The sequence below is a fragment of the Chenopodium quinoa genome, unplaced genomic scaffold (assembly GCF_001683475.1).
Source record: "Chenopodium quinoa cultivar QQ74 unplaced genomic scaffold, ASM168347v1, whole genome shotgun sequence".
Classification (NCBI taxonomy): Eukaryota; Viridiplantae; Streptophyta; class Magnoliopsida; order Caryophyllales; family Amaranthaceae; genus Chenopodium; species Chenopodium quinoa.
This window is the reverse complement of record NW_018745275.1, coordinates 316,860-344,801: the sequence shown is the minus strand read 5'-3', so window position 1 is coordinate 344,801 and position 27,942 is coordinate 316,860. Positions and strand designations below refer to the sequence as shown.

Genomic DNA, 27,942 nt, shown 5'->3' with positions numbered 1-27,942 from the left:
GTATGCTCACCAGCTGGCTGAGGGAGGAATTCATCCGACCGCTCCTCTGCCAATGATTGCTATTTTCTGTCTTTTCTTGCGGCCCCTGTCTGGGATGCCTTTCTCTTCTTGTCGCCTGCTTCTTGAACAGGCGCACTCTCCTTGACATTGTCAAGGTCTATTTTTCCACCGCTCGACATAGTGGCCATAACAGTGGGCTTGACATCCGAGAGATAGCACTCTCGGGCCATCCTCTGATCTCCCCTTAGGGACCCGACTGTTCCATTATCCCTCTCAAACTTGAGCAACATAAGAGATGGGATTATAACAGCCTTGGAATTATTCAGGGTTGGTCGTCCCAGAATCATGTTGTAGGCCGAGAGTTCTTCTACTACCAGGAACCGGACTACCATGTGGCGTCCTTCCCCTTTTTCGCCTAGGCGGATGGGTAAATCCACTCGTCCCACTGGGTGGACGACTCCTCCTCCAAACCCTACTAAAGGGTGGGATGCCGGATGTATGCAATAAGTCTGATATTTTAGTTTCGACAGACATTTGCTACTGATGAGATCTGAGGAGCTTCCGGTATCTATGAGGATTCGGCCAACTCTCTGGTTGGCCACTTTACATTCAATAACGATAGGGTCGTCATGCGGCCCTCTTACCCCTCCTAGATCTTCTTCAGTGATGACAATCTCAGGAAATGAATATTTGGAGGGCCGTTCTTGGTGAACGGAATTTACATCTAACCGTCTGATATTGTCTTTGTTGCCCCTAATAGTGGGGCTGCCTCCTGAGAAGCCGCCTGCAATGGTGTAGACGACTGCATCATTTGTATCGGAGCTGTCGGCCTGTTGATTCTTTTTGGTCGACTGCTTTTTCGAGGAAGTGTTCCCCGAAGATTTCTTGACATAAGTGTCAAGGTCACCTTGCTCAGCCAGGCGGTCCAGATACCGCATGAGAGTGATGCATTCATTGGTGTGATGACCAACATCTTCATGATAATCACAGAATTTTTCTTGGTTCCGATTGTTTGCAGAACCCTTCATGGGGACCGGCTTCTCAATTGAGATCCGTCCCTTGATTTCCTTTAGGATAAATTGGCTATCCTTGTTAAACACATACTTTGGGGAGTATGGTTTGAATTCTTTTTTCTTCTTCTGGGACGGCTGTTTAGAGGAATCAGTTGCCCAGACCTCTTTTCTCTTCTCGTCTTTGTTTGACGACTGCTTCTGTCGTCCTTCTCTTTTGTCGGACCTTTTCCCGTCTGATTGTTTTACCGTACTACAAAGATCAGTCGCCTGTATATAGGCTTCCGCTTCAATCAAGGCCTCTTGAAGAGTCGCCACCCTCTTTCGGACCAAATAAAATTTGAAGGTCGACCCGTCTTTGAGACCTCTGAAAAAGTCAGTATAGGCTACTTCATCCGGTAACCCTTGAATCTTTATTCTCATCAGGTTAAATCGCCTGATGTAAGAACGAAGCCCCTCCTTCTCGCCCTGCTGAATTGTTCCTAAATCAAGGGTCGTCTTCTTCGCAGGGATGTTCATGGAGAAGTTGGAGGTGAATAAGTAAGCAAGCGTCTTGAAGTTATTTACACAACCAGTCGGCAGGTTGCCGAACCATTGTTGTGCGATTCCTTTGAGAGTCGCTGGGAAACACTTGCACCAAGTGGGATCATCCAACCCTTGAAGGTACATCAGGTTGGTGAATGCCATCAGATGGTCCTCTGGGTTAGTAGTGCCGTCATAGGCGCCTACTAATACATTTTTCACTTTGGCCGGCTGAGCGGCTTCAGTAATTTCCTTGGAGAAGGCCGACGGCTGTTCACCAAGTCTAAGCAACCGTAGCTGCCAGTCCATAGGTTGGACATTTTTTGCTGCATGTCCACCAAATGGAGGTGGCTGTAAAAAATATTGTTGTTGCGGTACAAACGGTAAGTTTGGTACCGCCTGGTCTCTATGAAAGTCGGACTGACGGGAGGTGCCGCCTTACTGACCCTCATGATACGACTGAGTATGCCTCATCGAGGTATTTCGCAGACTGTCTTGGAAGTTTGAAGTAGAGGCCGACTCTGAAAATCGGTCACTCTTCTTCTGCTCTAGCAGTAGCCGAGCGTCTTTGTATGTTTTCCTAGACCCGTCCGCCCGAATATGACGAACAGGTTTCCTATTTCCTGGAGTAGGAAAACGGTATTTTGTGAAATCAAGGGCAGGTGGCTCCCACTTCCTAGATTTAGGATGAGGGGTCGCCTCTCGCCCTTGAACTGGCTTCCTCTTCCGTGAAGTGGAGGGTTTCTTAGCCGACTGCTCCTTGTCCAGAGCAGGCGGCTTCTTGTTGATCAACTCTTGAATTTCTCCCTTGAAGTCCCTCATGAAGGTCATGAGTTCGTTCCTTGTGATGGGAGCAGACCCATCAGTCGGCTGCTGCCGAACAGGCGGTGCGCCTGCTGGCTCGCTTCCAGTTTGAAGATGTTCCCGTTCCCTCCTTTCGGTATGACGGGTACGTCGGGCCCTTAGGGTCCCGTCTGAAGCTGTGTGAGCTTCAACTTCAAATTCATTCTCAGTATCGTGGTCCGACTGAACTAGAGGATCGTCCACGGGACGTCTCTCTTCAGGAGCCGGTACAAACGTGGGTGCCATCTCAGAAGTACTCTCCCCACAGACGGCGCCAAAATGTTTCGGGGTTTTCTGATGTCCTGCGGGAGAGTTACAATTCCGAGACTGGAACCGGACGCCTGTACCTACAAAACAAACGGATGCTCCGGATGATTGGAGATCCGCCTCCGACGGTCAAGTTAGTACTTGATTAAGGAGTAATTAATGCGGAAATTAAAGTGATTGGGTCTCTCTAGGTGAGAGTGTTTAATGTGTGTAATCTGCGTTCTCCCTCTTAATGAGGATTAAGGGAGGTATTTATAACCTCGGGAAACGTGCCAATCTAGGTTTAGGTTAACCTTGGGCTGATTGGGCTTCCCTCGGAAGTTGGGCCTTGGTGACCGGCTTCTCCATTAGGCATGGAGTATGCCACGTGTCATGACATAATAAGTCCAGGGTGGACGAATAAGCGTGTGCCACGTGGCAAGCCCTGAGAGGTCCAACTGGGGGACACTTGGCAGGACCTGATTGGCCCACGTGGCGCATTCCGATTGGTGGGAGCAAAATCCCCTAATCAGTTTCTATGGGTGATGATGTTTCGGTTGACCCGGATTTTAATGATTACTATGAGCATCAATATGAGGAAGACAACGTTAAGGGCAACAATGAACAAGGAGGTGGGTGTGCAGGTGAATGAGGGAGAAAACACCGCTTACCAGCCCACCTAAGGCCAAGCAGCAGACCCCACAACCCTACCGGGGCAGACCACGTAAGGGAAGTCCACCCACAACCAAGTAGAGGGCTCCGCAGCCACCCGCGGCACACAACTACAGACCGCAGGGGGGGTGCGGAGTGCACTGACGTGCAGCGTGACCAACAACACTGTGAGAAGCAACACAGTCAGTAGCAACACAGTCAACAACAGCACAGTCAACAGCACAGTGAGCATAGTGAACAATAGTTGGGTCGTGGTTTTCGCGAGAAAATCCCGTCAGTAAAACTACGAGATTACACGACTCATACATTGATAGCAAAAAGTCCATCTCCATCAACGTCTACTCTTTTTCCAAAGCGATCCTCAGGTACCCCGTATCCTATAGCACACTACATTAATTGTGATAATTTTTCTGTCAATTACCGTAGATTTTTGGCAGCTATAATTTCGGGTGATGATCTGAAATCTTTTAAGGAGGCAATGAGACATGAAGGATGGAGAAAATCAATGCAAGAAGATATCCGAGCCTTAGAAGATAATGGGACTTGGACATTGGAGGAGTTGCCACCCGGGAAACGTGCTCTTGGTAGTCAATGGGTCTATAAGACCAAATACTTGTCAAATGGTGATATAGAACGATTGAAGTCGAGATTGGTGATCGTTGACAACCATCAAACGGAGGGCATTGATTATAAAGAGACTTTTGCTTCGGTTGCAAAGATGACAACTATCCGAGCTTTCCTAGTTATTGCTTCCTCGAAGAATTGGGAACTTCATCAGATGGATGTGCACAATGCTTTCTTACATGGTGATCTTGAAGAAGAAGTGTACATGAAATTGCCCCTGGGTTTGAAAAATCTAATCCAAAATTGGTTTGCAGATTGCAGAAGTCACTATATGGTTTGAAGCAAGCTCCGTTTTGTTGGTTTGCTAAGCTTGTTACTGCTCTAAAAGGGTATGGGTTTCTTCAATCCTACTCTGATTATTCTTTATTCACATTCACTAAGGGGTGTGTTGAGATTAATGTTTTAGTATATGTTGATGATTTGATCATTTATGGCAATGATTCCGATGCGTTATTAGCTTTTAAATCTTATTTGGGTGACTATTTTAAAATGAAAGATCTAGGGCCCCTGAAATATTTTCTTGGCATTGAGGTAGCACGAAGTGCGACGAGATTATTTTTGTGTCAGCGTAAATATACACTAGACATTATTTCTGAGGTTGGCTTGACAGGTGCAAAGCCTAGTGGCTTTCCAATAGAGCAAAATCACAGATTGGGTCATGCGAATGGTGATTTACTTGCAGATCCGGAAGCATATCGCCATCTTATTGGACAGTTGGTTCTATCTTGCTGTGACATGACCAAACCTAGCTTATTTAGTGCACATATTGTCGCAGTTCATGCAGGCACCTCGAATGGAGCATTGGGATGCTGCCTTACGTGTGGTTTGATACTTGAAAGGTACACTCGGGCAAGGGATTTTGCTACGGGCAGATAATGATTTGACGCTACAAGGATGGTGTGATTCAGATTGGGCGGCTTGTCTAATTACTCGGAGATCATTGACTGGTTGGTTGGTGTTTACAGGCCAATTTCTAGTATCTTGGAAGACAAAGAAGCAACCTACGGTTTCGACATCATCAGTAGAGGCAGAGTACCATTCTATGGCAGCCATAACTTGTGAGCTAAAATGGTTGAAAGGTTTGCTATTGAGTTTGGGTGTACAACATCCAATGGCTATTCCATTTTTTTGTGATAGTCAGTACGCTGTAAATATTGCTAAAAATCCAGTGTTTCATGGAAGGACTAAGCACATCGAAGTAGACTATCAATTTGTGCGCGATGCGATTACGGAGGGTATTATTGTTCCATTTTAGACATTTTTATATAGGCGCTTGGCAAACGACAGTTTAATTTTCTATTGTCCAAGTTGGGCATTCTTGATTCTCACCATGCTCCAACTTCTGGGAGGGTGTTACGGATATACGATGAAGATTTAATATATGATGATGATTTGATTTGGTTTGCTTAGGATATTATTAGTTGGCAAAATATAGAATTAAGTTAAGTTGTGATATTAGCTTAATATTCTTGACATATTTATCTTGTACATGTTTATATATATTGCGATGAATACAGGCTAAGCAATCATTCTCCATTATTATTTTACAAATTACAAGGTTTTAGTTGTATGGACTACATAAGGTATCCCTGCTTGTTCGGGTCTGCAGTTGACTGTAGCAAGTAAACTTGAACTTATGACACACTGACATTCAATTATAATTTTGTTTTCATAATCTTAGTATTTAGAACAAATAGTTGAGATTTTGAAATTGATTTGATGATTACTAAAAGAAACAATAATGAATCATTTTGGGTTCCGTGACCACCATATTTTGGCGTCAATTACTGAAATCTGAGATGCTGGTAATGTCACATATAGCCAAATTCAATTCTCAATTTTCTTTAATTTCAAAACTTGAGATATGTATGTACTGATTTTAATTTGTTTGCAATTGATGTTTATATTGCTAATTTATCAAGTGTTGATGATTACAAGAGACTTTCAGCTTATGCAGGGGTATAAACATTGTATAAGACATTAATTCATGTAAGTTCTGTAATATGACCATGTGATCCTATTTAGTCTTGTAATTTGTGGGACATATTTTTCTTTCCTTTTAGATGCTAATGAACTGCAAAATTTGATCAACTGTAGAAGAAGAGGAAAAAATAAAGAACCATTATATTGATCTAACAGATTTCTTAAAACTTTGAGAGGGAAACTTTTTTGTAAAATTCCAACTAATTATAACAAGCATTAAACCTTATATTTACGCAAACACAAATTCTTATGTGTGGTCAGTCATCATAGGGGTTACTTCGTTAGTTTAATAGGGGTTACTTGGTCAATGTTAAAGGGGTTACTTCGCTAGTGTTATAGGGTTACTTGGTCAGTGTTGGTCACACGGTGTGCCAGCCACACACAAGACGGGCTGTTACGTAAATTAGCTAGTTTATATCATTACAACCTATATATGTTTGTATCACACAAGACGGGTTGTTATGTAAATTAGCTAGTTTATATCATTATAAACTATGTATGTTTGTATCTTTCTAACAGAATAGATAATTGACTCCTAGAAATAAAGTGCTCTATCTTACAACCTCTCTTCTAGAGTGTTGTATAGTTGCTTGATCATGCTGAGTAGGATGATCATCAAATTGATCTTTCTTTGATGATCAAGAGTAGTTGTAGTGGTTGCATGATGAGCTGATCCAAGGCTTGCATTGGACTGAGTCTTAGATTGAGTATTGGACTAAGATGCTCCAATTTATCCCTCTTCATGCCTTACCGTTTTCTCTCTCTTTGCATCCACATACTTCTACCTAGAGGTGTCAATTCGGATGTTCGAATCGGGTCTGATAAGGTCGGATTGGGTCAATTTTGTAAGTTGAGTCATGTTATATTATTATGTCCATTTTAAATTATTTGCATCGATTAGACATTTTAAACTTACACTGTATATTAAATCGTTGCAAATAATTTGAAGTGCCATACACGGTTACATAATAATAAGACTTGTAAATCATAAAACTAAAGTCAATTAAAATAAAGTTAATTTAAATGGAATGAGTTTTATAATTTTTTCTTTTTTTAAAAAAAAATTTGAATTCATTTAATGTCTACCCTTAAAACACTTTTGTTAGATATATAATTTAATATATATATATATATATATATATATATATATATATATATATATATATATATATATATATTAATTATTGTAACTTTTTATCATCACGTTATTTTTTAAGGAAAAAAAAAAGAAAAAAAATTTGGCAGAAATTTTTTTGTGTGAATGCAACACGTGTACTTTAAGATAATTCTGGTGATTAACTTTAGTCTATAGTACCTAGTATAGATAGATGTCTCGATATGGACACTTGTAATTTTTTATAGGAAAAATACAATAATGCCCCTGCTTAGAGTATGTGATCGTCTGATGAACGTGGTTGGCGTCAAAATTCAAGTAATACAAATAATAGCCATAGGTGATATAAGTCATGACGCATAATCGAATATCAGTATATCCCAAAAATCTTCTAAGTTGGCACTAATCATAGAGCCAGCAGAAACTGTTAATCTATAATCTTAATTTAAAGTACATGCTTCTTTAGATAAGAAAGCTGATGTCCTACATGTATAGCACTCCCCTAAAACTATGAAAAAACCGAAATGCTAGCAACGAATATATTTTGTGTATAATAATTAGGAAAAATTTGACGTCAACAGCTCCGATTATATGGCCGATCTTCTTAAATCTTCTTAAAATGGTCTCAATTATCAATTAATTAAGGCTGATCCTAACTTTAGAGAGATCTTATAACGGTCTCTAACATATTTTTAACCGGTCAAATAGGGCCATGTGTTTTGTTTTCGTTAGCTGTAATTAAAAATTTAATCTTCTTCCAATCTAAACACTCACCCTTTTCTTTAGACCATGTCCACTTCACCATAAAACAATATCATTCAGTAAAATAGACCACTAAAATATTCACTATGTAGCAAATTTAACCGGTTTATCTAGTCATATTAAGTTATGAGCTATTTTATGAAAGACCTCGAATGTTGGACGAATCACTATGAGTTAAATAATACTAGGAATCCTTGAAAGAAGAATGTCCACCGTTAAAACTGGTAGCATCAACTTTCCTAATAATCATTGTACATTAGTTGTACATTTACGATACATTAAATGAATAAAAGTTATTGCGATATAAATATAATCTACTCCTTTTAAAATCCTCTCAATTAAAAAAGTTGTTGTGTACAATTATATCTCATTCCGTAAAGGTAATCATGTTCTTTAAAAAAACTTATTTTATAATCTATTTACATTAAAATTATATCAGGTCAAAAATTACCTTAGACTAGGATATAAGCTACTCAAAATAATTAAATTCAAAGTTACCCTTAATTTGTTAAATTTACACTCGATGTACGTAATTTTTTATTTATTTTTGAATTAATGATAGTTATATAATATGCCATGCAATCAGTAGTGATTATTAATATCACATGTCATTTGTACAAGGTGACAAGCAAGGGCAGCCATAGACATTGACATGGCAGGCTGGCTTGTTGAGTTGGCTAACTGTCCAGTTGTCATTGATTTTTATCATAATTGTGCTATTTTCGTAATTACATCACAAAATAAGGGTTATTTATGTGTTTCATTGTCTATATGTTTGATAGCTTAGTATTATTGTTAGTTCCAAAAACAATAGTTTCTTAATATTTCTAGTGGCAGTTGGCTAATTCCAATTGCTGTCGTGCATTCAAGTCTCTGATTTTGATTGGATATCATATTCCAAAGGAAGGTTGATAAATTAAAGAGTGTTGTATTTGTGTTACATCTTTTAAGTTTTCAGTGTTGTGTTTGTTTACTCAGCTCCTTCTCTTTTTTCTCCATCCATCATTTGGTTCAGGTAAAACTTTTATATTATCTTTATATTTTTTAAGGTTTTGTTCTTCATGTTTCCTTTAATTATTTATGGTGTATAGAAAGCCGCGAATCAAACAAAGATGTAAGCCAAATTTGATAGTGTCTTAGTGTATAAAGTCGGGTTTAATTCATCATGGTAAATGTGTTACTCCGTGTGTATATAAAAAGTTGTTTATTAATAAATAACATGCTTTTTAGTTATATTACTTACAATTGTTCACATGTTTGTTTTGTCCGATTGGAAATTATTTGTTCATCACGAGGGGAATTTTGTTAGCTAAGGGGTTCATAGGAATCTCTTCGAAATTATGAAAGGTAAAAAATTAAAGGAGTATTTCGTGCTTTATTAATGGAGTTCTAATAGTTTCAAAATATGTTAATTGCTGTTAGAAACTTGGGATTCAACTTAGCATGTTGCTCACACATACTCCCAAAAAACGACCAAATAAGATAATTTGATAAGATAAGCTACTATGTTACATCATATTTTAGAAAATAAGCTACTTCATAAATCATAAGTTTCCTAACAGAAGGTTTGATTAGGAAGATAAGCTACTAAGTTATATCATGCTTTAGAAAATAAGCTATATACTTCATACGTTTCGTAAGAAATTTAGGGAGATCGAAAATAAGCTAACTTTATATACTACGGGCACATGCTTTAGAAAATCGGTCAACATATAAGCTTTGGTTTCTTTTTAAAAATATAATGATAGAAAAGTTATATTCGTTCCATTTTTTTTTATTTTCATTCCAATAATCATACAAGATAACTTTTATAGTTTTAAAATATAAGTTGAAGAATCAAAGTTACATCATGTTTTTACGGAGTATTTCATATGTTTATTAAGATTTAAAGTTGGATCAATAAGAAGAAATAAGCTACTTTATACTATAGTTAAAGACAAGCTTTACAAGTTAGTAATTTGATTTAAAAACTTTGATTTTTTTCAAAATATATTGATAAATATTATACGAAAAAACGTTTATTTTTCCATTTCAAAATTTATACAAATATAACTTTTGTCTAATACTTATAGGATATTTAAGAATTAAAGTTAAACATGAAAAATAATTATGTCATATACAAAGTGTATATATATATAGAGGTGGTATATTAATTTCCGTGTACTCATGTTAGAATAAGAAAGTTCCGTCTAAATTACACTACCAATGTTATCATCTATTGACACTAGAAGTAACAAAGTTCACTTTGAGAATTTCATTGTTGCGTATTAATCGTAATTATGTTGATTTGACTTGTAGGTTATATTAACGGATAAACATGGGATACTGGAAAACAAAGGTTCTTCCACAGATTAAGAAGGTTTTTGGAGTAGATGTGGCCAAAAAAGCTGCTGCTGTTGAAGCATGCAAGTCCTTTGATGACTCTAAGGTACCAAATTTAATTTATGCATGCATGCCTATTTCAACAAGAGTTTAGAAAGAGAAAAAAAATGGTTATTATGAAATAAGAAATTCTAAATGGTTATTGTTAGTTATGATAATTCTTTTATTCATGTCGATAAAAGCATTATCATAACTAACAATAACCGTTTAGAATTTCTTAATTCAATCAAATTGTGTGTATTGTTAATGTTGATCTGAACTACGAGTACTAAAGATAATAGTGGATGCCAACTATATCAAGTGGAAATAGTTGGGACCTCACCCAATTAAGATTATTTAATTAGTTCAAGTACTGGGCGTAAAAGGGTGATACCTAAGACGATCCTTAAAAATAAATGTCGTATATATCATTGTTCATCTTGCCTCTATCAACACTTAAAAAAGTAAACGATATGGTTAAAAGACTATGAAGTTACCGTCTGATTATCTATTGTTGGGAGATCACAAATTATTTAACGTGTGTATAGGAGGAATTATCCAAGGAATTTGAGGAGAAGAAAGCTGAGCTGCAGCCCAAAGTACTAGAGATTTATGAAGCTTCATCAGCTGAAATCAAGGTCAGTGTGTAAGGAAACAAAATTATGATCAAAAGAATTTCCCATTGACTTAATTTGGAATTTAAGTGATATTATTTGCAATCATTTTACTCCAATAATATTTTATGGATTTTTTTTAGACTTTGGTAAAAGATCCTAAAGAAGCTGGCCTTAAGAAACATTCGGCTGATGTTCAGAGCTTCCTTGAAAAGCTTGATAAAATTGGTAAGTCATTTCTTCACATGTTTCTTACAGTGTAAATTAAATTAATACTACAAAACATTTGTTCGAGGGTCAAATCTCATTTACATTATTGTCTTTTAGTGGCTCTTTTCTTCTGAAGTTGGGTTGGTTTCATTGCTTGGTTAATTGGTTGCACTATATTAATCGATTGGTTATTGTATATGCAGATTTCCCAGGTTCCAAAGTAGCCCTTGAAGCATGTTCAAAGTTCGGGCCAGCACTGGCTCCAGGTCCGGTAAAATTCGTGTTCGAAAAGGTCTCAACATTCATTGTCACAGAAGAGAAACCCAGGGAGATAGAAGCCCCAACAGCAGCAGTAGCAGAAGAAGTAACCACCGCGAAAGAAACAAGCGAGGCAGAGAAGGAGATAGCCACTGTCTCAGAGGAAAAGCCTAGCGAAGTTGCAGCCACAGTTGCAGCCGATGCGGCTACAGCTGAGACAGCAGCCCCTCCCAAGGTGGAGCAACCACAAACTGAGGAACCACCTAAAAAAGCTTGAGCAATCAACTGCATGATTCATCAACATTCAACAACGTACTCTTAAGAATGAACTCTTCCTCTCCTGCTTTCTTTTTGTACATTTGTGAAGAATTGTAAAAGTGTAATTTGTTATATACTCATTTTTTTTAGTTCTGTGCTTCTTATAAACCTTGTGAAATTGCAAAGGTTCTTGTTATGGTTTACATGTATCATTTGTTTAATTTTTTGAGGGGATATTATGTTACTGTAACTTCTTTTACTTTCTTTATTATGCTGAATATCAGAATATGTAATTAATACAGTATTTTATACATATTTCAGTGTACATTCCACGAATTGTGGAATAAACAAAGTTATGTAATCGTCACAATTTCTCAAAGTAAATACTTTGTTTTAGGCCAAAATCATGGATTATCTCAAAGTAATATCAAGTCGAACACTTAAACACATACCTATATCAAATGCAAACAATTAATAGAATGCTACTCCTAACTATTTCCAATTTGCAAATGCCACACAGGTTACAGAGAGACCGTTTTGTACTTTTGTCTATCAATAATGAGTTTGTATTATTGATACTCTTAGTCAATTGTTAGAAGCAAGTGGAGGAAAATGTTAAAGAGGACTCCATGTTTTCCACGACAAAAAAAAAGAGATGTTAGCTGGTGGGATTGTCCAAATTCCAAAATCTAAAGGGAGGTGATATGATATGATAAATTAGCTCAAAAGAGTTTTTTTGAAAGTCTAATAACAATAATTGAATATAACAGCAAATTTGTCAGTATTTTATCTTAAGACTTTATATTACATGAGCTCTTTGGTTTTTATTTTATTTTATTTTATTTTTTATTTTTATTTTTTTTGGACAAGGAATAAAGGTAAATAAATGTATGGACATAAAAACAATAATAACAAGAGGGTATGCTGAGGAAGCAAATAAGTAACACTTGCATAGTAATTTATATGAACACCATTTTTACATGGAATTACACTTTATGTATAAAAAAAAATAAAAATAAGCCTGCTCATCTACCAGCTCGAAAACTACTTCAAAGCCAAGAGACTTGTACAAAATTACTCTGAATAGTTGATACAGAGCAACTCTTATGCCTGCTTTCCAAGGGACTATCTTATACTGTATTTATGATGACTACCCGCAAGAAGCCATTGTCCTGGAATGTTTTGTTCAACATATAAGCCCACTGTACTATAACAAAAGGCAAGAAGCACCATATGCTTCTTACTGATGAACTTTCGTTTGGGTTGTTTCTTTTACACTTGAATCAGTACAACAGAGTTTCTTTAATACTGTTTCAGTTCCGGGGTGGGCAACATATTTAGTTAAGGAATGCCCCCACAATAGGTTGGGAGAACGGCTATGGCTTACCAGGCCGATATTGCCCAATTCCTATCAGGTCCTGCAATAACATAACAAGTAAATTAGCTCTTTGGTAAGCATGTTATTAAAGCATGTTTTTAGATACAGAACTCAGCACAACAGAGCATTTCATTTATAGGGGACAAGTGACCATATACAAATCTCTCATCCCATCCACGTATCCAACCCTACTTTTTATCTTTTCTCCAAGGAATATAGAACGTTATATCTATTTAATAGACAAAAATGTCAACAGAGAAATTTAGTAGTGCTTGACTGCCTGTATATCATATGTTCACATGAAGCATAAGCTAAAAAACCTTTAGCATACATTGTCTTTGTTGACTACTATAAGATAAACACACGTCAATTATTAAGATGGGATATCCTCCACAAGCATTGTTAACATATACTTCCTCCATTTCATATTAGTTGACACATTTCTTTTAAACACGTTTGCTAACGCATAATTTATATTAATTTCTTCGGTTATCAATAACCAATATTATAAAATTTTGGTATTTTGAAAATAGTAGTCAAGACAAATCTATCAAAACCTCACTTGACTAAGATTTTTCTCATATATAAATCGCAAATTGAAGTCAAAAGAAACCAAAGAAGTATAGACCAAATATTACTTGGGCTGAAGCATATCCAGCATTCATGGCCATTAGTCTAAATTCTACGCAGAGACAGTAATCAAAAAATATTTTTGTACCTTTGAGCATATACATTTTAAGAGAATGGCTCAATGTAGTTCATTCATTTAGAGCCAAAAGATTTCCAAAAGCAGTAATGTGGTTCAAACTCCACACATATATCTAGCTATATGCTCCAACCCTATCTCCTCCACTAATTCAATTAATACTCCTTTACTAGTTTTTACCTTCTGCAGATCCGTGATTTTTTTTTAAAAAGTTGCAAAAGATAAAAAAAAAAAAAAAAAAACAAACAAATATGTTACCGGATAAAATGATGTACTTTGAAAGTTATATATTTCACCTTTTTATTACCAAAACTAATCATTTTAGAATATCTTGTATGGTAAATAAATAGTTGACAAAAGTAAGCAGGATTGGTTTATTTGCTCCAATGACATAGTTTGAAAAATCATAGTTACTACTTACTAAAAAAGTAACTAGCAGAGAGAGCAAGATGTTGGTTATCAATAAGGAGATAAGATAATCTCATCTCATAAGACAACGATTGATTGAAGATACAGGCACTTTATCCAAACCAAAGGCACCAAAGTTGAGCCCTTGGTGCTTGGATTTTACCAATGCTATTTTAAGTCTTAAACCTAAGGTCAACAACTACAGGTTCTAATTTAATTCATCACTCAAGCCGTGAAACAGAGAGGAAGCTTAAAACGGTTTTCATAAAGCTAGTGGGTTGGGGAATTTCGACTCTTCAGGAGTTCAGGTTGGGTGAAGGTGTGAGACAATAGGTCATGGTGGAGCTTGTGTGCAGCTAGAAAAAACTTCAGGGGGAAGGGGGAGGACACTAGTGCTAGCGATGATGTTGGGGTGAAAACGAGGGCAAGTTGGTCATAATAGTTGGCAGCCATGGCAGGAGAGAATGGATAGGTGATAGGGTCCATATTAGCAAGCTAGGTTGTAAAGTAACATTTTTCTATCCCAATTCTGTCTGTCTTAACTGCCTCTCCCTTGTATATCACAATCATGTGGGTTTTATGTTGCAAAATATATACTTCCTCAATTTTGTTTTAGTTGATATCTTTTCACTTATGATACAATTCACAAACTTTACTTTGACTATCTTTTGTGATAAAACATAGTCATGGAGATCTTATTTGAATTGTCTTAATGTATATAATATTAATGTCAACTTTTTATAATTTTTACATGTTGGTATCGTTAAAGTTAAGAGTTAGCAGACATGATATAAGAAACGTGTCAACTTACATAAAATAACAACGGAGGAAGTATTAAACATGGAACCTCTGGTGGAGGACAGAGAAATCCTTAAGTATTGAATTAGTGAAATTACTGAAATCCCTATTCCATGGCTTCAGCCAAAGAGGGTTCAAAGTGGAGTAGAACCTATCTTAGAAGTAGTATTATTGTGTGAAAGCTTTAGTCACCATCTTTAATATTGGTATCAGAAACTAAGTTGTCGACAGCCTGTACCTGAACTCTAATTGCAAGGACTGGACATCCAGAAAAGTACGCTACTCAACCAACAGCAGTGTTCAGTTGATGTCCCTGACTGCTTGAAGACTAACACTCAAAATACTACAGGTCCATATCATGCAAGGATCAAGGCAGCATCATTACTTTAAAAGAGGAAAACACCTTTTATAAAAATTCAACAGCCACAGAGCAGCACATACTTTATGGATAAACCATAGGGGGCTCAACCACCTTAAGGTATATCCATCTATCTGTGAAGCATAAGCAGCCACAAGGGGTATGACCCAGGGAAGTGGAAGTGACACTGTTGACATACAGAAGTAAATCCATGTTGCTACAAAAATTACAGGGTATGAAAGCGCTAAGAGAATACAGTAAGCAAGATGCATCCAGTGAGGCTGTCTAAAAGCCGTGAAATATGGTGAAAAAGCAAGGCAACTATGTAATAGATCGTCTACACACCCATTCAACCACAAAGTAGGAACAAGAGGGGGAAATGAGAAAAGGGAAGGCAACTGATGACAATCTCAATACACAAGACGACTACACTATAGACAGGTCATAATTTGTTGGAATTACAAAAAGAAAAAGTAAGAGAGCTGGTGGCATACCTGGCAAGCCTTATTTTTTGCTCTGGTTTCTGCAGTACTAGGTATGTCATTATTGGGTTTCATAAATTTCTTCTCCCGCCGTTCACAGGAACCCCACCCATCAGAAAACCTACCTCCCCTTGTACATATCAAAATTGGTTGTAAGATGGACTATTAATATATATGTTAAAGAGTCACTGCAGCTCCTCAAACACATAAAATTTGAGTTTACTTACTGCATATAAGCACGAACTACAAATTCAGCACGCTGAACATTACGATTCTCGTCAAATTCAATGTTCTTATCTCTTATTTCGAATGAGACATTAAAGTAAAATGCTATCTTCCTCCAACCTACACATCACATCAGAGGTTCATACTCTCACAAACTACTCAAATGGGATGATAAAAAGGTTGTAGAAAATTGCTTTTTAATCCATTACCTGACTTTTTGATAAAAGGACTTCCGGATATAATAGTATAATCTGACTTCTCAAGAACCTGGTCATTACCAAAAATAGATCAGAAGCATAAAGAGGACTGGATAAAAATAGCATATAACCTTCCATCTACATTATAAGAGCACCGCCTTAATCAAAAGTTTAAGGGCAAGAGCGATAACAGTTAGAAAATAGCATGTAACGTGTTCCATGCTATTCAAGGAAATTTTCTTATAATACATGACGTAAATGAACAAAAACCAATACTCAAAAGTTGAAAAGTATGACATGCTCAACACCCAGATGCTCCTTTTGTGTATGCAATATTTAATTAGCTTTGGTAGAATTGAAGTTCGTATAAACTGATTTCTTTAATAAAATTAAGAGTAATAGGATAGTCAGGAGCTACAATTAGATTCTGATAGGATACAGACAGACCATAACGCGCACATCAATAGAAATGATTTAATGCAACATTCACCTGTACACCCCAGTTTGGTGCTATAAGATGATACACAAAAGTTCTCTGGTCTAAACTTATCACAGGTCTAAAATAAGTTACAACTCCACAACATGCCCTTGTCACTACGATAATCATGCTGAATTAATTAATAAACCAAAACAAAGTTCTCCGTCACTCAACCAAATCAGTATTACAAAATCTATTCAAAAAGATGATTCTCAAGAGCCAAATATTTCTCTAAGATTACTTAAGGTGGCCGATTAGATCACAAAAGTATTACTTCCTCTATTTTTATTTGCATGCAACACAATCTTGTGGCACACACTTTGAAATCAAGATTATATAATGTAAACGGACAAATTATTCAAAATATTTTAGACATGATACCTAACCCTTCTCTAATCCTTGTGTAAAAATTATTTTGATAAAATCTTTTGTTTACCTTCATTAATCACCTCTTAAAACTGCATGTCTAAGAGGTGTGTAGCAAGTAAATAAAATAGAGGAAGTTGTTGGGGACAAAGCAACAAATAAACATAATATCAGGAAGAATAATAAAATACGGAAAAACAGAAACAACACACAAGATTTTTATGTGGAAAACCCCTCAATAATAAGGGGAAGAACCACGGTCCAGTCTCTAGGGATGTAAACAACTTTACTGGCTATAATTTTGGGAGTACAATGACCACCACCACAATTACAATATCAGATACAATGTATTTTTAGGAGTCTACACTAGTACCCTCAACATGGTACTTATACTAATCCTAAAAATACCCCTCACACTAAAATTGTGTTTGTCTCTCCGTCACTACCTCCAGCTTTAGCTCTCCTTTTTTGAGGAGTTTTGCTACTAACTTCTTGCTAGTAAGTTTCCTCTTTTTCTTACCCTAGCATAAACTCACGGCACATATATATGCAAACAATGTCAAGCTTCTCCAACAAGCTTTAAAACCTACATGCATGATTACATGTACCCCAAAGTGAACACCTATAGTCTAACACAAGTAGACTAAGCATATGACACCAACACAATAGCTTCACTTACTTACATCTTCTTTCATTTTTTTTTCTTTTCTTTTACTACATAATTATTATTAGTATAATAATAAAACTACTTAATTAATTGGGATTTGGTAAGATTAACCCAACAAATTTCTCCCTCGACCCAAATCACCAAACACTTCTACTACATCATAAAATCGGACCCTCATCTCGAAATTTTTCACAACCTTAATTTTGCGGTCTTGAATTACTCGGCCCACAAATAACAAATATTGTTATTGGCCTTCTTTCCTTGCAATACCAAGCGGTTGCCTCGGCACACTTTACACCACCTTCCACTACCAACATACCTATGCCCGTGCTTTGTCAACTCTCCCAATGATATCAAGCTGGCATGTGCAGTGCCGTGCACTAGGTACAAACCTCACATTTAGAATGATCTGAACTACCTTCACCTTCATTTTTCCCATCTTTCCTTGCAAATGCCTCAAGGTCTTCAAATCTTCGGGCAATTAAATTATAGATGACCCTTCTCGTGACAATATTAGCACTCAACAATGCTATAACCTCTCGACTGAGATTTCGATCTACTCCGTTGGTCATCTCTCCTTGATTTGTTTCCTCCCTCTCTGATGACCTTCCACAACCAGTGCTTAATCATGGTAGTATGAGACACCTCCATCAATTTGTGTCATCATACGTTCATTCTCCCTCACAATAGTTATTGATTCATCTAGAGTAATCTTCTCCCATTCCCACAAGCAATGTTTGCACAATCGGCATGTAAGACATCGGTAGTGAAGCCAATAACAAGAGGGCTTGCTCTTGATCTAGAATTTTCTCATCGGCATTCTGCAACTAGCACACTAACTGAGTAAAATTGTTGATGTGGTTTTGCAAATTTATATCGTTCTCCATTTTCAATGGGTACAACTCCCACCGTAAACACAATCGATTGGTTGGCAACTTTGAAGTGTAAATGTTGTGTAACTTTTCTAACAAGACCTTCGGATCTGTCTCAAACCACAGCTCTAATACCAGTTGTTGGGCTGGACATCCACACCTTGTCGGGCCGCACACTCCACTCCACATTAGTATGATATTGTCTGCTTGGGGCCTAGCTAGCTCGCACAAATTTGTTTTTCGACACTTTCCAAAAGGCCTCATACTAATTAGAGTGTGCACTCACTTATAAGAAAGTCCTTTCTTTCTTATTTCTTCCATGTCGGACTTAGGATGAACAACTCCAACAAATTGGTATTAGAGCAAGGTTATTATTAGTTGGGTTAATCTATTCAAATCCCAATTAATTAAATAATCTTATTATTATTGGTAATAATAATTATGTAGTAAAAGAAAAGAAAATAAAAAAACAAAAGAAGATGTCGGTTGGACTTGAAAGTCCTAATTAGTGAAGCTATTATATTAGTGTCATATGCTTAGTCTACTTGTGTCGGACAATAGGTGTTGAATTTGAGTTACATGAAATTATGCATGCAAGTGTTAAAAGTTTGTTGGAGAAGCTTTACATTGTTTGTATATATATATGTGCCCTAAGGTTATGCAAGGGTAAGAAGAAGAGGAAATTTACTAGCAAGAGCCAATGGTTGTTCCATATTTTATTATTCTTCCCCTTATTCTTGAGGAGGGGTTTTCCACGTAAAAATTTTATGTGTTGTTTTTGTTGTTTCGTATTTTATAATTCTTCCTGATAATTTCATCAGTTGCTTCGTCCCCAACAACTAGTATCAAAGCCAATCTGGATGAAGGCTTTATGTGTGTAGGACGCTCCCTCAAATGTGTGACCTCGCGATTGAATATCAGTGGTGCCTCATATCAAAAGTCGACTTAAGGTGGCGTGTTCCATGGTGGTAGCGGTGGTACAAAATGGGAGATCTGTGCTACGATGTTGCAACCTTGTGTCGAAAGTCCTCTAATTCAAGCAGCAAGTCACGTGGTGATGATAGCAATGCAAGATGGTTTCATTGGAGGGAAAGCCATGATTTATGTAGTCCTTGATCTGAGGGGAGGTTTGTAGGGGCTGTTCATCCCAAGTCCCACATGAAAGAAATAAGGAAGAAAAGGTTTCCTTATAAGTGAGTGCACACTCCAATTAGTATGAGGCTGTTTGGCATGGTGCCTAAAAACAAATCCGTGTGGGCTAGGCCCAAAGCGGAAAATATCATACTAATGTGAAGTGGAGTGTGCGTGTGACCCGACAAGGTGGATGCTCTGGCCCAACAGAAATATGTACTATCCCATTATAGATTTCTGAAATTACAAGTCTTGCCCATTCCAAAAAAAAAATACGGAGTGATCAAGGAAAGTACAAGATACTGGAATTCAAAAAAGAACAAAATATCACAACTATAATGGGAAAAATTGAAAGACAATAGTAGTTGTCTAATCACATCTCCATACAAAGACGGCAAACAAGAATTTATCAGCTACTTGTATCTACAAGTATTTCTTACTCCACTCTACCCGAAATAGTGCCACCAACCCAAAAATCATCATCTTTTTGCTTTAGGTTATTAACAACATTAACAAAGCTACTAATATCACCAATTACGGCATATATAATCCTCCAGAATCGTCTCATTGCCTCAACATAATTATCCTTGTACTTCTAATGAGATCTTGCAGCCCTTATTAGCTGTAGCAAACTAAATAGATTCACTTAATTGTAGTTAAGCATCAACCAAACACAACCTTTAAACTTAGGGGACATCCTGACTTTCAAGTAAGTTTGAAAACAGGAAAACCACAATGGAGAGGAAATTGCAAGGATTCACAATATCACACAACTTAAATCTACTTCAAAGTATGCATTCCACTTCCATACAATTTTTCATATAGCCAAAAATTCTACTTGCTCACCTCAGTTGTGTTTATATCTTATATTAGCTGGGTCAAACCACTATTCTCTATCATCATAAATAATGTAACAAAATAAAGTCCGTCTGCACATCTATTAAATACTCCATATAAGCTCGAAAAAATACCCGAATCATACTCTGTAATCTGTTGATACACACAACAAGTTCAAAGAAACATTTTCGGTAAACTAAATTTAAAATTACTATACTCGGACAATCTGTTCATACCTTCAAATGAAAATAAATAATCATCTTATTTTAACATAAACCAAAATATTAATGCATCAAAAACACGCTAGAAACTCCATATGACTGAACAAATACTAGCTCATTGATTCCAGAATTCATAATTAAAAATAGAGCAGATAAAATGGAAAATGCTCAATCGCCTAATTTTATACAAATTCCAAATATGCTTAAGAAATCCGATAACTTAATTGAATCATAAGTTAAATCCACAACAATGACAGCAAAAAGAAGGTTGAAATAGACTAACCGACATAGCAGCATCTTGATAATCCTTAAAGAGAGAAACAGTAGGAAAACGACCACTCAAACAATGCGAAAAATTCTCCTTATCTTCGCAAACTCTATACTCAACTTGCGGAGAAATCTGCTGCTTGGGCGAAGAAAAAAACTGATGATTAACCGGAAAATGCTTAACAAGTATCAAATCAGGGCTACTCTCACTAATCTCAGAAACACAAGGGGAGGAAATTCTCGACATCTTTTGCGGGCGACGAAAATGGCGATGATCATCATCGGAAGAAACCCTAATTGAACCATTAATGGCGTAATTTGGGGGAGATGTGGAGATAGATGGAGGAGAATTAGGGTTGTTGATGAATCGAGGTTTGGGTGGAGATTTGAAATTGGGAGTGTGATTTAGAGTTGATGATGGTTTACGGAAAACGGTGGTGGCGGTGGTGGTGGGAGAGGAGGAAGAGTAAGAAGCCGCGGCAGCGGAGTCGATGACTGCCCACAATGCGGCGTCGTCGAGGTCTCTGTCGTCCACTGGAAGTGAGGCCATCAAACTCAAAGTTTCAAAGGTGTGTGTTTGAGTTTTTGAGTGAAATGGTTTCAAATTTGAAAATGGTGAGGTAATTGGCGCTATTGTTGCTTTTATGACACCGGATAAACAACCAAGAGTCCAAGAGTGAGCGAAGACTGAAGAGTCCAAGAGATGGAAACGCTAATACGATATCGTGTGCCTCGGCTAACCGATACGGAGTATGTGGTTAACCTATGAGATTGAGAAAATTCAAGTTAGTAAGTTTGATATATAATAGGGAAAAAACAAATTGATCTTCGTGATAAAGAATACTCCCTTCATCTCTTATCTAGTCGATAAGGGTATACGGGCCAAATATAGACATTCACTAAAATACATTTTTGATTGATTGAGCAAGTGGGTTTCAATTTATTTGCTTTTGAAATTTCAATTTGAAAATTTTCCGACATTTAAAATTTGAAATTCAAACCTAAAAATGTACTACAAAAAATCAGTGAGAAGGTTGGATTGGGAGTGGTTATTAAAGACCATAAAGGTGTTGTGATACGAGCAAGCTGCCAGCAAATTTGACAATCATGGGATGCGAGTATAACGGAGGCGAAGACGAGGTTGTTTTTGGCTTGAATATGGCTCTGCAATGCTATTCTAATTCGATTGAAGTAGAAAGTGATAATTTTCAAGTGATTAAAATGCTCCATTCAAGACAATGTGTGAGGTCATATCTAGGAAGCATTATCATAGAAGCTTTAACTCTTGCAAATAGGTTTGATAGTATTAGTTTCAATCAAGTGTTTAGGAAGGCTAATGACCCATGTGATGGCTCACCTTAGTTCTTTAGATCATTCTACAAGAGTGTGGGTGGGATGATGCCCAAATAACTTTGATGATATTATTAATGCTTATGCTTGCCTTGGGCTGCTTTCATAAAAAAATATTATTGTTGTTGTTGTTGTTGTTGTTGTTGTCGTTGTTGTTGTTGTCGTTGTTGTCGTCGTCGTCGTCGTTTATATATCTTAAAAACAGACAAAGTCATACAACCTACAACAAATTAGTGGGAAGCCAAGATACAATATGCGCCCCCACTCCTCAAAAGTGTGAAGGGCAAAGGATTCGAACAATAAATTGGTGGAAGGGAGACACCCGACGGATTAAATGCATTACCAACTAATCCAACTTGTTCAATTATTATTATTATTATTATTATTATTATTATTATTATTATTATTATTATTATTATTATTACGGATTTTTCATGAAATACCACTAAATTTTTCAAAAATTCACCATATACCACACAATATTTTTTAATACAACAAATACCACTGAGTTTTTGGTAAATGTCACAACATACCATTAATGACTTAACAGACGTTAACATCGTTAGTCATTAAGGCTAATAATGCCAAGTGACAGCTTGTGATTGGTTCCCTTCTAAATTATTTAATTTTAGAATAATTATTTAATTAATTATCAAAAATAAAAACCAAAAAATAACAAAAAATAATAAAAAGTAACAAAAATTATTATTATAAAAAAAAAAAAAAAAAAAAACAAAACCTGCTACCAACTTGCCACCAGCCCATTCCAGCCACCTCACCGCCAAACCCCTTGCCGCCGAGGTCAGAAACGACAGGCGCGCCGGAGGCCGGCAGCCTTCCACCCCTTCCCTCCCCTTTTCGATTCTGGCCACCCCACCCAAAACCCCTTTCCCCATCCTTTTCGAATTTCGGCCACCACATCTAAAACCCCCTTCCCCTCCCCTTTTCGATTCTGGCCACCCCACCCAAAACCCCCTTCCCCATCCTTTTCGAATTTCGGCCACCACATCTAAAACCCCCTTCCCCTCCCCTTTTCGATTCCGGCCACCCACCCAAAACCTCCTTCCCCTCCCCTTTCCGATTCCGGCCACCCACCCAAAACCCCCTTCCCCTCCCCTTTTCGATTCCGGCCACCCACCCAAAACCCCCTTGCCCTCCCCTTTTCGATTCCAGCCACTTCACCCAAAACCCCCTTCCCCATCCCTTTTCGACTATTTCCGGCCAACCTACCATCCCACGAAACCCTTCCCCTTCCTATTTTCGGCTGCCGAAACCCCTAAAATCCTCTCTAAAGTGTTACAGGTGGTTTCGAGGGTGGAGGGAGGCGAGGGGGACGATTTCGGTATATGGTTTCGGGGGTGGAGGGAGGCGAGGGAGGTTAGTGTTAGAGGTGGTTTCGGGGGTGGAGAGAGCCGATTTTGTGGAGGTGAAGCGGTTTTAGGGGAGGTTTCGGGAGCTAGGGTTAGGGAGGGGGTGGTTCAAAGAGGGCCAGGGAGGGGAGTGCCACCACCAGTGGTTGTGGGCTGGCTTGGTTTTTTTCCCCCCCCCCCTTTTTTTCTATTAATTTTACTTTAATTTTTTTTAAAGTTAGTTAATTAAATAAATAACATTAATAATCACCAATTACAAGCTGCCACGTGTCATAATTAACTTTTATGACTAACACCGTTAACAGAAATGGTATGTTGTGACATTTACCAAAAACTCAGTGGTATTTGGTGTATTAAAAATTTTTGTGTGGTATATGGTGAATTTTCGAAAAACTCAGTGGTATTTCATGAAAAATCTATTATTATTATTATTATTATTATTATTATTATTATTATTATTATATCTCAAAAATAGATAAAGTCATACAACCTATAATAAATTAGTGGGAAGCCGAGATACAAGCTGGCCCCCCACTCCTAACAATTTATAAAAAAAAACCTACAAAGTCAAACAATTTACAATAAGTTAGTGGGGAGCCGAGATACAATCTGGGTCCCCACCTCTCTAGCTATAACGAACCTGATCCTGTTGAAGATGTAAGCAGCTACACGAGCACCAATATCCCGAGTCCTAGCGTACGCCTGAACCTGCTTCAGCAACGCAACAACATCCTTCTCTAATTCCCCCAATGAAGAAAAGGAGAAAGGAAGAAAACCATAGCCAATAGCCCTGCAACACGCCCCATACTTGTCTCACTTCCACTGAGCCGCAACCGACACAACACGGCTAGGAACGAAGTCAAACAACCCAGATTGTGTCAAAGGAGAAGACCCCGTCAAGTCAACACATACATCAAGGCCTCTATCCCAGGAATAAAGCAACACATCTGCTGGTCGAAGAGCCTCGTCGTTCCCTCTAGTCAACCCAACGTTAACCTCCTTTCTTGCAGAAATCCCAGAGCGAAAACAAATATCAACAAGGGTATCACGAACAACGTTGTGCCGATGTTTAATACCCACCATCCCAACACAAGACACTGACTGATCCCCATATATATCCCCATCAAAAACCCTTGAGCAAGCAGAACACGGTGTCAAAACGGAGAACATGGGAACACCGAACCGATAGTAAAGAACACAACGGTAAGTCTTACCATTCATAGTCTGACTCAAACCTAATATTGGGACCGCTCGCAACTAGGCAGAAGTGTGATCCCCCTGCTGGGACTTCCATAAGGCAACCTGACGCGGAGATAAGGATAAAATGGTAACTACAGGTGCAGTAACCTTCGTGAAATATATATCTGTCAATTTCTTCATGAGTTTGGGGGCAGCGATCTCACTAGGGTTACGCATAAGGTCAGTCTCCACAATCCTATTAAAAAGACTAAGAGCACCATCGAAGGCCGGTCCTGGACCAACAATACCAGAATTGCGAAGAAGCGTAGCCTGAAGACCAGAAGATTACAAACGCGATGCAAGGAAAGCATAGTGCCGAACATCATCCGCTAAATAGACACACAATCCACCATAAGAAAAAGGTAAGGTGGCAAGTGGCCATTGCCAATCACCAAAACTTGGCCCCAAAGCAGTTACAATGCGCTCCAAAGAAGCACGAAGGGCCATATTAAAAGAAATCTAGGCCGTTTCAAAAAGACGAGGACAAGTGCGCATAGAAAAGTAGAGTTTTGAAACCCCAGTACACGTATGAAGTAGTAACAACTCACATTGGGGATCATCAAGCTTAGTAACAGTATCCATTAGCACAACAGTCTTCGACACTCTAAGAGAAACAAGTCACCACAGAAAGAGGAATCCGCACTGACAGGACCACCAAGCAACTTAACACCATGTACAGGACGAGCAATATCTGGAGGAAATACACCGACCAGACGGCTACGTAGGTCCTCCGCGGGCCAGAAAACTTCCGTTTTCTCAACGTTCACATGGAGGCGGAGACGAGGTCCCTCCACCAAAATCAACTCCATAACCTTTCCTACCACCAAAGTGTCACCAATAATAGTGTCGTCATCCAAATACGAAGCCTGCAAACATAAGTCGAAAGAATCCTAATTCGACATACCAACGGATGGAGCACTAAAGCAAAAGGCAAAGGACCAAGAGGATCACCCTGCTGCACTCCTTCACAAGACCTTAAGGTATGCACCCCATAAAACAGTCTGACCGGAGAAGAGTAACAAAACTCAACCCAATGCGAGAGAGCTGGACAACGGAGACGGGCCTCACGCAGTAAAGTCGTACGATCAACCAAATTAAAGACATTCTGGAAATCCACCAGTAACATAGAGAGGCCAACATCACCACCACGAGCCTCAACCAAATGATTAACAACATGAAGAATAGTCTCACCACCCGCCGACACACCAACACCAAACTGAAGACCTCCTAAATAGTTTCCCAAACGCGGACCAATTAAAGCAGCCCCAACCTTGGAAACCAGACGCCTCCAAACGGTACCAACAACAATAGGCCGAATACCACCACCGGGCTTAATAAGTGGCGTGAGAGGAGCACTAACGATGTATTCTCCCAACACAGCAGGACATTTCCCATCGAGAAAGAGATTAACCACCTGCGTAATAGAGACTACCAACTCATCCGAAATAGCAATTGCAGCACCACTTAAGCAATCCATAAGGTGTTGAGCACGCAAGTCGTCTCTACCGCATGACGTATCACGCAAAAAACCCCTAATATGATCCAAAACAACAGCAGGAGTAGCAATAAGGTGCTGATCAACAGGAATATCCGGTAAGATAGGAGCCGGAAAGGAAGGGTGCTTAGCTTGTAATTCTGCAAGAGTAGCATCATTGTAAGGGGCAAGACCAGAAGACGAAAGAACCCTAACCACAGCAGTGTAATTTCCGTCACAAATTTGTCTCTTACATTGCTTAATATTACGCTCAGACAAATCATGCTCATCATCAGCATCCAATAAAAGTGGAGACACGTCAGCCAACATGTCCCGCACAAGATGCACGGAATCACCAGGCTTACACCAAGATGTTTAGTGGACGAATTGGTTACATGGGGCTTGTGAGGAGATTGAAGAAAAAATGAAATGTTAGAAGGGAATTATCTCTCACTGACATAGGATGTAATTATTATATTGCCAGATTCACAAATCAGGCAGATTACAATTATGTGCTTACTCAGGGACCATGGCTATTGGATGACAACTATCTCACAATTCGAAAATGGATCTCAAATTTTGTTCCGGATGAATCCCCCATTAAAGTCCTCACTGTTTGGGTTAGAATTCCGAACCTACCAATTGAGTATTTTGATGTTAAATTTTTTGAATAAAATTGGTTCAAAAATTGGAAAGGTTCTGAGGGTGGACAAAACCAAAGCTCAAGCAGAAAGAGGACAATTCACAAGATTGAGTGTGGAAATTGATCTTTCCAAGCCTTTACTTTCAAAATTTTGGCTCAAAGGGAGAATTTTGAGGGTTCAATATGAGGGTATAAGAATGTTGTTTTTCAAGTGTGGTAAACTAGGCCACATTGGTGATGAGTGCAATCCTGCTGCAATTGAGAATAAGGATACTAAAATGGTGATACATGATAACCCCTTGCATAACCAAGTTCAGAAGCTGGAAGAGGTGGAATATTTTGGGGATTGGATGTTGGTGGAAAAACCCACGAGAAAGCGTAACCCTCAACCTGAAAAGACTAATTTAGGGGATGCCGGAAAAACCGTTGCTGGTGGTGAGAAGGTGGCTGCTTAGGTAAGCCTTGAGTCAAACCGTGCAGGCAAGGATTTAGGAAAGAAACAATCTGGCTCAATGAGTGGCACAAAAGAAGGAAACGGATCAAGATTTTCCATTCTTGAAAATTAGGAAATAGGGGAATGACGTTGAGATGTTTCAGGAGAAAGATAAAGATTTGGTGAATATGGAGGATGCTGTGCCAGCTAGTGAAGGAAATATATTTGACATAATAAACTTAGGAGATATATCTAAAAAATTCAAAGCTAATGGAGAAATCTTATCTTCTCTTAAGGTAAATAAAATATCACCTAGTCAAAATAAATCCAAAGCTACCAAAAAGTCCACAAAAGTTTATCAAGAAAAGTAAAAGATCTCCAACCTAAATATCTCAGTGCAACTTAAGGAAATATCTCTTATGAGCCTTGTGCACCAAGCCAATCACACGCCACAAGCAGCCAAGGAAAAGAGAACTTAATTTTCAACTTTGAAGCCAACCAAAAGACCTCGCAAGCCACTTTAAAGCAAGTTAGTTCAGAGGCCTCACAAGATATCAACAAGCAA

At 38.0% G+C, this 27,942-nt stretch overlaps 2 protein-coding genes across 3 annotated transcripts; one reads left to right on the top strand and one right to left on the bottom strand.

Moving 5' to 3' along the window:
• The first annotated feature begins 8,582 nt into the window (after nt 1–8,582).
• Nucleotides 8,583–11,856, top strand: LOC110711452 (plasma membrane-associated cation-binding protein 1-like). 2 transcript variants are annotated; one of them, XM_021889825.1, is made up of 5 exons: nt 8,583–8,791; nt 10,075–10,204; nt 10,686–10,775; nt 10,895–10,979; nt 11,165–11,856. In XM_021889825.1, exons 2-5 carry the CDS (start codon nt 10,094–10,096, stop codon nt 11,494–11,496), a joined length of 618 nt encoding a protein of 205 aa, XP_021745517.1. In that variant the 5' UTR covers nt 8,583–8,791; nt 10,075–10,093; the 3' UTR covers nt 11,497–11,856. The 2 variants fall into 2 exon arrangements, with proteins under 2 accessions (XP_021745517.1, XP_021745518.1); XM_021889826.1 differs by lacking the exon at nt 8,583–8,791 and adding an exon at nt 8,849–9,123.
• A 166-nt stretch (nt 11,857–12,022) lies between these two features.
• LOC110711451 lies at nt 12,023–21,653 on the bottom strand. The gene is made up of 5 exons (XM_021889824.1): nt 20,885–21,653; nt 16,042–16,099; nt 15,835–15,952; nt 15,620–15,737; nt 12,023–12,895 (listed from the first exon to the last, which is right to left on the bottom strand). The coding sequence occupies exons 1-5, from the start codon at nt 21,416–21,418 to the stop codon at nt 12,854–12,856; spliced, it is 870 nt and encodes a 289-aa protein (XP_021745516.1). The 5' UTR covers nt 21,419–21,653; the 3' UTR covers nt 12,023–12,853.
• Between the last annotated feature and the right edge of the window lie 6,289 nt (nt 21,654–27,942).

Bases quoted from the DNA above. Each gene is read 5' to 3' on its own strand.
- LOC110711452 (XM_021889825.1), top strand. From the start codon at position 10,094: ATGGGATACTGGAAAACAAAGGTTCTTCCACAGATTAAGAAGGTTTTT. The intron at 10,205-10,685 runs GTACCAAATTTA...ACGTGTGTATAG, and splicing joins AGTCCTTTGATGACTCTAAG to GAGGAATTATCCAAGGAATT. The intron at 10,980-11,164 runs GTAAGTCATTTC...TTGTATATGCAG, and splicing joins TGAAAAGCTTGATAAAATTG to ATTTCCCAGGTTCCAAAGTA.
- LOC110711451 (XM_021889824.1), bottom strand. From the start codon at position 21,418: ATGGCCTCACTTCCAGTGGACGACAGAGACCTCGACGACGCCGCATTG. The intron at 15,953-16,041 runs GTAATGGATTAA...TGTGATGTGTAG, and splicing joins TCCTTTTATCAAAAAGTCAG to GTTGGAGGAAGATAGCATTT. The intron at 15,738-15,834 runs GTAAGTAAACTC...GATATGTACAAG, and splicing joins GTAGTTCGTGCTTATATGCA to GGGAGGTAGGTTTTCTGATG.